The 10005-nt window shown below is 38.8% G+C and overlaps 1 protein-coding gene across 7 annotated transcripts in view; it reads right to left on the bottom strand.

The window, feature by feature from the left end:
* Nucleotides 1-10005, bottom strand: part of LOC135226510 (inhibitor of nuclear factor kappa-B kinase subunit epsilon-like) — a 282872-nt gene that overhangs the window by 146937 nt on the left and 125930 nt on the right. For all 7 annotated transcript variants that reach the window (XM_064266159.1, XM_064266133.1, XM_064266186.1 and 4 more), the window contains 2 exons: nucleotides 5422-5603; nucleotides 3898-3979 (listed from right to left, as the gene is read on the bottom strand). In XM_064266159.1, coding sequence (XP_064122229.1) covers nucleotides 3898-3979; nucleotides 5422-5603 — 264 coding nt within the window. The remainder of the gene's footprint in view (nucleotides 1-3897; nucleotides 3980-5421; nucleotides 5604-10005) is intronic.

Here is a 10005-nt window from a genome sequence, read left to right as displayed (position 1 = left end):
TGTCTTTGGTGTCAGCCCAGCACCAGTCTATCACATTTTCGAACTCGGTCCGAGGTAACAAAAATTGTAACTCCAAAAGATCTCCGTTCCTCAATGCCAGCAAGGACTCCGTGTCAACTGATCTCTCCATCCTAGATAAAGCTGCGTCTCTTCTAATCAGAAGAAGGTTAGCCCATAAATTAACACTGAGGTGAGCCATATACAAAAACACCTTGCCTCCGGACTGCAATAGACTGTCAGAAGCTATCTTGGCAATGACCAAAGACCATTAGTCCAGCCAAGAAACCGTCTCCAACATGGAGGCTGCCGTAGATTCCAATGCTGAGGCATCTTATGGAGACAAGGACGCAGCCACCAACCTCACCTGCTCCAAAGTCAATCCCAGCTTCCGGCGAATGACGTCTGGGTTAAGATGGCACAACATTAAAAATGCAGAGTTCGTAGCACGGTACTTCATATGTCTCGTGAGAGGCGGGGGTAGAAGCTTGGCAGAGCCCCTAGAGTGAAGCGAACCGTCCCGGTCCAAAACAGGAAACAGAGGTGTTAACCTTATGCAAGACTGACTGGACGTGGCCCGACTAGGGAAGCTGAGGAGATGATTTGGGATCCTGCGTAGCTCCCACCAAGGCTTCCAAGCAAGAAGGAGTGTAAGACGAGCGAGTCTGAGTCCTACTTTCCAAATTTTTGAACGTACGAATGAGATTGACATCTTCCAAAATGGAAGACAAAAACTCTTGCGTCTCCCTCCTCCTGCTCTGGCAATGGAGTCCGACCTTCCTCATTAAAATTAACAAAAGGATCAGCAGCCAAACAGCCGGAAACACTAGCCAACCTGTCTGGGCTGGGTCCACGCACTGGCTCCCGAGATGAACCCACTACAACACTAGGAACATCACTACGCACTCCTCCAACAGATGACTCATTAACATGTCCGTGAATGGTCATGGGCGTGGCAGACGTACGAACGTGAGTTGGAGAGGAATCCCAAGCACCTGAGATCGAAGGAGAATCCCCACTCAAGCACCTGAGATCGAAGGAGAATCCCCAGAGTCGAACTCTTGGAAGCACCAGGGAGAAGGGCAAGCAAACACTCCTGCTGCACCAACTCTGCGCTCACCACCTTCAACCTCTTGACAGGCACCTTGAGATCCTTACAGCAACGAATAGGCCCTGGAGAAGTAGGAGCACTTGCATCATGTGCACGGACAGGGGAGGTTGCAACAAGCTCGCGATGTGCACGGATAGGGGGAGGTTGCAACACCCTCGCGATTCGATGCAGAGGATGAAGCAGCCACTGCATATTGCAAAAGGGAAGATAAACTAACACACTCCAGAACACCAACACTCTCGAGAACACGTCCGCGTTGTTCCTTCCTCGTAGGCGAAGAAAGAGCAAAGTCCTTTGCCTTCCAATGCTTGACACGCCGACATGGTGCAGAGGGGGAAGAGGGAGAGGAGGACAGCACTGGTTTCTTACGCGATCTCTTCGCAGGAGGTGGGGACAATGCAACACATTTCCTTCCAGTCCTCCCAGCCGACAAGGCAGCCAACTCATCATCCAAAACATTGTCCAACCTCTTAAGCACCGCCTGGCATATAACCTCAGACTGATCTGCAAGAGAAGGCTCTGATGGCATGGAAGAGAGATGTGGCTGAGAGAGGCAGTGTAGAGGAGACGACTGGGAGTGACATCATTGATGGAAGTGACATCAAAAGTGATGACGACGTCACGGCTTCCCCTTGGTCTGAAGGGGGAGCAGACGCCACTGGCGGAGGAATACACAACGACTGATCCTGTGATGTCATCAACGGGGCTGACGCCACGGCTTCCCTCTAACTCGAAGAAGCAGCAAGTCACTGGCGGAGCAATACAAAATGGCTGACCTTGGCTACCCACGAAGACGAGGCCGGGAGGAGGGGGGAGGGCCTGGCCAGCCTGAAGAGGGGGGTTAGCGAGCCTCCATAAAGTGCGCTAGCAACCCCTCTAAGGACGGGGGACCCCCTAGCCCAAGCGTCTTCCAAATCGCCACCATCTTGGATGCCTCTGACTCTGGAATAAATGAAAATGATGAAAAAGCCTCCCCCTTCCCAGGAATCAAATTAACTCCCTCCCCAAGAAGAAGGGGCAATATTACAAAAATCAGCCTGGGGGCCTCCCGATACTTCCAGCGATGAATCAATGGAAGAAAAGGAAGGAGACACAGGCACAACGCTACTATGGGGGGTGAATACTGCAGGAGACGAAGCATCGGGAAGAGGCAAAAAACTTTCCCATGAAGGAAGAGTCGAAACCCTCTGATGCTCTCTATTGCTATAAAACGACTTCCACTGCTCTTTAGGCCCGGCATTCCGTGCAAGGATTCATTATAGTACAAAAATTAGAACGGCACCTGCTACACGTGATGTGGGGATCAGTCGCCGCTGAAGCTAAAAAACGAGAACATGGAAAACCTGGAATTCCGGGGCACACATGTTGATGAGGCTGAGAAGGAGCAGAAGAAGCCATAATATCAGCCAAACACACACACACACACACTAAACACAAACGAAACGGGCAATGAACCGGATAAAGGCCATGAAAGGTCAACCACGACTCTCGCCCAGGCGGTTAAAGAAAAGACTGACACAGTGGCGTAGGTGCGTGGTCCTTGACCACTTTCCACCCAATCTACGCATGCATTGCCAGATATCACAAGATTCCTTGCTTTCATCTGCTTTTTACCCGGATCCAGCTAGGCGCTAGAAATTATCCTATTGTTAAGACCGAAGGTTTGTTCACGTATGAACAAATAAAATGTTATTTCACAATAAATTTAACAGTGATAAAACATGAAAAAAATGCAATACAATAAGAAAAAAAAAGCTTGCTCGAGTCAGTGTTTGGTGTGCTGAGAGAGAGAGAAGAGCAGAGAGAGAGAGACGAGAGATGAGAGGCGAATCGAGAGAGAGAACGGCTCTGCTTCCCACTGACTTATCAGCTGATCTGGGATGATTATTCCCCCATCTCTTTCACTTACACTCTATCTGCCCAAATCACTTTTACTTTTGTTACGGTAAAATATCAATCTAGTGACAACTGCTTTTCACGATTTTTTTCTACTGTAAAAGTAACTCGGCCCTGTAATAAACAAACTGGCTCTGCTTTCAGCTTCTGCGTGCCTTCGATTGTTTGTTGAAACGGCTTGCCTGTGAAAATTTATTTTCTCTTTCTTTTCCTTGCATTCTTGACTTATTAATTATTTGTTTGCAAAATCCTCCTGTTTGTTTTACAAGTCTGCCGTTTGCCAACAGAACGTTGATGTATTGTGGCATATTTAATCTCATTCGTGCACTTAAGATCCAAGTGTAAACATGCTGATTACTCTCTCTGACAAAGACACTAATATTCCTTTGATTATCTTTGTACCTAATATGTGAATAAAATTGATTTTGTTATCAACCCTTGCATACTGCAACCAATTCGGTTTGCTCAAAGGGTTCCCATCTCCTCCCTCCATCCCCCAGCCAACCGGCGCCATTTTTACCAAACAGTTCATAAATTGTACACAGAAAATATAAAATTGAGAAAATTTTACTTCATATAACTTTTACACACATTGACAGAAAAAATGTGAAAAGGGGGACTTTTTGGTTTGGCTGTAACGAATTATCCTGATTCCCTTTATTTCTTATGGGGATATTTGTTTCCTATTTCGAACCAATCGTATACTTCGAACAGCCTTCTGGAACGGATTAAGTTCGAAGTACGAGGTACTACTGTACTTCAGAGGAGCACTGTAAGTCTAGATGTGGGACTCAGTGATCTAAATAAACATTTTTTTATAATAATTCACTACCTATATACCAAACAATAGACCTCTTTTTTTTATTCATATACACCTAATACATAAAACTTACCTATTGACCATAAATCTACACGAGCACCAAAAGTCTTGCCAACTGGCTTCCGCAGAACTGCCCTTTCGTACATGTCAGGATGCTATAAGGGGTAAAAAAATTTGTGAGCAAAAACATACTTTAAAAACATAAGCCTGACAAATGTAATAGCATCTTAACTTTCAATGGAATTTTATTAGGAATTCAAGAATGTAATTAAAACTTTTTTTCACATTATTCTGGTAGTTACTAAATTCCTGATAACATTACCTTAATGCAGTAACAAAAGACAAGACATCAATCACTTTGTCCCCAGATGCATTGCTGTGCTTACTTCTTTATTTATTCTCTTAAATTTCCTCTTATGAATCCATCCAAGTTCTTTATAATCTATCTCAATCCAATTAGCATTTAAAATTTAAGAATAAATCCTTCAGGTAAATGCTATAAGAATAGAAATGTCATTCAGCAGTCACAAACATAGTATAATGACAGCCTTCACAATAAGGCACTCCACTCTCTCAAAGCTTGCTTAGCAAGCTAATGGTCATCTTACTTGCTCTTTATATGTACACATCACAAATAACATAAACTGATAATCACAGCTATTCTAAAGCTGACTCTCACAAGATTCGAATAATCTTGCAGTTAGTATTGATGGCTTTATGGGAAGAAGAAGAAGAAGAAGAAGAAAAAAAAGGAAGTTCATTTCAAGAAATAAGATGAACTCACACATGGTAATGTAAGCATTTGAAACTACTGTAGTGCATATAGGTATTCGTTCTATCTTGTAGTATGTATGTACAACCATAATTTAATTTTTGAAAAAGTTTTTGTAATTTTGGTATTAGTGCCAATTTTGAAAACTTCATGAGGAGAACTATTGTTTTGTTAATGTATTTTCATTAAAAGCACAATATGTATACCTAACTTGCTATTTTAATTATTATTATTATCAAGTAGTTTAAACAGAGTTAAAACACTCGAGACTTAGGGTTAACCAACTATTTAAAATATACTTACCATTCAGAGGAAAAGGAAATTAAGGAATTAGTGCATCTGGTTGCTTTGAAACAGTATTTGGTATGGCAGTACTTTATATATTTACATTATTGACACTATACAGTAACTCAATGAAAGTTCTGACTGACACTGCTATTCACATGGGGAAAGAAAAAGATAGGACAGACATGAGTAGGGGAATTTCTTTTATGAACATTAAAAATGGAACAAGGTAAAAGAAAAAAAACAGACAGCCATGAGCGTATATATCAAAAGAGCAGATAAGTAAAGTGAAGAAAACAATGAAGACATGACCAAAGAGCTACAATAAACAATAACAGGCAGAGGCAGACATTAAGTAAGTGATATTCCCTACAAGGTCCACATACAATATGAGGTATTTTGCTCAAGTAAAGTGAATATTTATCAATCTAATCCAATCAATTATAATTAACAAACAATTTGTAATACAATTCCATAGCCAATTGCAAAATCCATGAAGGATCAAATTCAAATACCAGTAAAAATTTTCACAAGTCTTACCAAGTATTCTTCAGTTCCATATAGAGACATGAATTGTTGGTCATCTTGCAGCTCTCGTGCTGCTCCAAAATCAGTCAGCTTATAAATGGTTGATCCATCAACATCAGTGAATTTCATGATGTTACCAGGCTTCAAGTCACGATGTACTAGACTATTATCCCGAAGATGTTTCATTCCAGCCGCTAAACCAAAATAGCAAAATCTTTTAAAAGTGACATCTTACCAAACCCTTTGAGCACAGAAGGTAAATATTTCTTAACCCTTAATGGACAGGCACCATCATATGAGTATCGATCGACCAGGTTTCAAGTGGTGGAAGGGCTAACTCGTGGTAACTATTATTATGTGCCATAGAATTTGGATGAATTTACCAGGAAAGAAGCTCAATGGTCCATATATGAATTGTGGCTACTGTAGTAGCTCAGTGCAGGGCAGATGAAGATCAGAAATATACCCAGGGATTGCTGTTGGTTATAGTTCTTATTTTTGTTATAGTATGTCAGCTATAATTGTAATTTTGCAAAGAAAAATGCAAAAAAATATTGGAAAAAATATGAATACCTCCAAAAAAGTTACTGCATCTCTCAATCTCAGTAAATCTTGTAAATATGTTACCACAAATATCCTAAGAATTTGTTACAGATTTTAGTTCTTATCTGTTATGACATTGTGTAAACTGTCATTATAATTATACAAAGAAAAATTTATTAGAAAAAACATGTACAAGTGTACGAGGGGGGACCCAAAAGTAACCGGAATTGTGTCATAGAATTTTATTCAGTTATTGTTACATGTTTACAGTCTTATCACCTTCAAAGTATTCTCCATTTGAAGCAATGCACTTATCCAGACGTGTTTTCCACTGTTGAAAGCAATTCTGGAACTCTTGTGAAGTTATGGCTTTTAATGACTCCGTCGTTTTCTTCTGAACCTCTTCAACGTCTGCAAAACGTTTTCCTTTGAGGGCTTTCTTCATTCGGGGGAACAAAAAGAAGTCACAGGGAGCAAGATCGGGTGAATAGGGAGGGTGGGTAAGTGGGGTCATGCCATTCTTGGTCAGAAACTGTCTCACACTCAAGGCGGTGTGCGCTGGTGCATTGTCGTGAGACGGAAACGCCCCGACCTGTGGCAAAGTGGAGGGTGGTGGCTTCATCACGACAATGCACCAGCGCACACCGCCTTGAGTGTGAGACAGTTTCTGACCAAGAATGGCATGACCCCACTTACCCACCCTCCCTATTCACCCGATCTTGCTCCCTGTGACTTCTTTTTGTTCCCCCGAATGAAGAAAGCCCTCAAAGGAAAACGTTTTGCAGACGTTGAAGAGGTTCAGAAGAAAACGACGGAGTCATTAAAAGCCATAACTTCACAAGAGTTCCAGAATTGCTTTCAACAGTGGAAAACACGTCTGGATAAGTGCATTGCTTCAAATGGAGAATACTTTGAAGGTGATAAGACTGTAAACATGTAACAATAACTGAATAAAATTCTATGACACAATTCCGGTTACTTTTGGGTCCCCCCTCGTAACTTGGTAAAAATGCCATTTTTATAATAAAATAAAATTTTATATATACTTACCAAGTAATAGCATGGATATAGTTTCATTTACAGCATTTTAGATTCAAACTTTGCGGTACCCTCAACAATATTGTGTAGGTGACACCAGTCTTACCCCCTAGCGAGGGGGTTAGGAATGAGTCACCAAACAATACTCATGCCATTTATGCTTATGTCCATCAGAGGGGAGTAGGGAGGGTTCTGATCATGTAATTACTAATTAAGTATACTACTATATAAAATTCTATTTTATTATAAAAATGTCATTTTTATATAAGTAACTTATACATACATATATATATATATATATATATATATATATATATATATATATATATATATATATATATTATATATATATATATATGTATGTATATATACATATATATATATATATATATATATATATATATATATATATAAATATATATATATATATATATATATATACAGTGGGGCCTCGTTATCCACGGGGGATAGGGCCCAGAACCCCCCTCCCGTGATAAGTAAATACCCGTGTTATCCTGATACCCCCCTCAAAAATTGCTTAAAACTGCCTACTTTAATAGTTAACCCACCCAAGACCACTATTCCAATGTTTATAACTGCCTACTTTAGTTCAAACACCAAATATGTTTTCAACTATCACCTAAAACTAAATTCAAGACAGTTTTTAAAGTTATTGTACAAAATTAGCCTTAAAAAATAAATGTAGTATATGTACTACTGTACATATGTAGCCTACTAGCCTAGGGATTACAGCTAGAAGCCTACATACGCATGGTGGGCCTCTTTTTTTTTTACAAGGAAAGAGAGGATGAGTGGTAAGAGAACTATCAAAATATGTAAATCATATGGGTACTCACCAACAATCTATGTTGATAAAAGATGGCGACGATTTTGCAGTGCAATCCAGTAATATAATAATGATAATGCTACCAACAGTATGCAGCGAAACATCTCTTCCCTTCGTCACAACACGTTAATACTAGTATATTCCACGTAAAAACCTTCATCTGACCTTTAGGCGTCTTTCCCATAAGAGTAAAAGAATCAGGGCTTTTGGATGCCACATAATTAACTCGTTTATATGGGTACAATTTAAAGAACGCGCCGCACACCATATTTCATAACAACAACAAACAAACGTTTGTAGGCCAGTGTTTGCCAACTGGGAATGGCAATTTCTTGCTAGATTTTGTTCCATAAAAGGCTAAAAAAAATCACATACCGTATATACTCGAATAACGTGCAATCTCCCATATCGTGCGACCCCTAATTTTCACCAATAAACAGTGGTTTTGTGTTTTGTCATGTATCTCATGTATCATGGAAGTTCATAAGGTTTTGGTGGTTTAGCCTGCTAATGGCGAGACATTCAGATGTGTGCTGATGCTAGTCAATTTACGGTAATTTTCTTATTATCTCGAGAATTGAATAGAAAATCTCAAGATTAAAAAAAATCCCAAGATAATAAAATAATTGTAAAAATAACACGCCTTTGAGTCCTTAATCATTCTCTCTCTCTCTCTCTCTCTCTCTCTCTCTCTCTCTCTCTCTCTCTCTCTCTCTCAGGAATAAATACGTATGTACTGTAATTTGCAGTAAATGTGTAGAACATTGTGCGTGTTTAAAAAAATGTGCAGTACACACACATTCCGATGTTTCGGTTTTTGGAATTTTTCAGATTTCGGAAATGTGAGGTCAGATGCATAATCAAACAAACACCACTACTGCAGCAAAAACATTTTTTCCCTTTATGTTTTTCATTATTGTTATTTATTAATTACAGTTTATTTAAATAAATATTAATATATACTGTTAAATGAATGTGAGATAATTAAGATCACCTATAATAAAATAGTGGGACAATTAATACCATATGTTCACTAATAGGTATTACTTTTCAAAACAAACATTCCGTAAAACACAAAAAATATATGTACATAACAATCAAAATATAATAATGTTTTGCAGTTCAACTTGTGAATTTTAACAATAAGTATGACTATATAATATATTTTACCATATCGATCTTGAAGTTGAAGAGTCGTAAAATTCTGAGGATGGTCCGGGAAAAGGATTTGTACTTTGTGATTACGTATCGCTACAAAACCCCATGTGGTATTTTCATACCACTATATTGATGACGCATCGCTACGACACATGGTGTTTTTCATACCACTATACGTTAAAGTTAAAAACATGACATAGAATCGACTTTGCGACTTCGTTCACTTTGATATTTTTAACGATACAATAACTATCATTTGTACTAATAAAACCATCTTCACATAAGTAATTTTCGTAAGATATGTGTTGTTGCAAAAGCTAGCTTATGCATAAAAGGCTTTTATAATTTAAGTCATCTTAGATATACATATGCACCCAAACTCATTGTGGGGAAATTACTACTGTTTCCTCGGATATTGAAATACTTTAGCATCATTCAAACACTTTAATAATATAATGCATAAATACTAGGCTACATATTTACATCGTATACAAATACTGCATACTGTTATATACACATACTTTTATATACAAAGTTAACAGTTATATACACATACTTTTTATATACAAAGTTAATCATATGAGTAGTGATCAGACGACAGCTGTGCACTGGACTACGTACGTACTACTTGGAAGATAAAACGAACAAAAATTTTGTTGTTGTTAGTCGCCGGGATAGATTAACATTTTTCCAGAGATTAAAAAGCTGAATTTTGTTTTGAAGGTATGTCAACTGCGATATTATATTATTGTTTTCACGAAGGAATAATTATATAAAGAAAATTATTGAGTAACTTTTGCCGTCAGCAGTCAGAAAATCACGAACATGGTAACGTTCAAACCTAGTGCCATCCATGGCGTATGTCTATAAATAGAACAGAAGCAGAGGGCCGTCATTGGATAACAGATCTCCATGGCTACCAACCAACCAATCAGGTGTTAGTTATACTACTCTGTAATTTCTTAGAATGAACGTTTACACACACGAAGCTAATGATGATGTATGTGTTT

This window comes from Macrobrachium nipponense, chromosome 20 (genome assembly GCF_015104395.2).
Source record: "Macrobrachium nipponense isolate FS-2020 chromosome 20, ASM1510439v2, whole genome shotgun sequence".
Lineage (NCBI taxonomy): Eukaryota > Metazoa > Arthropoda > Malacostraca > Decapoda > Palaemonidae > Macrobrachium > Macrobrachium nipponense.
Note: the sequence above shows the minus strand (reverse complement) of the source record. Positions and strands in the feature narration are given on the sequence as shown.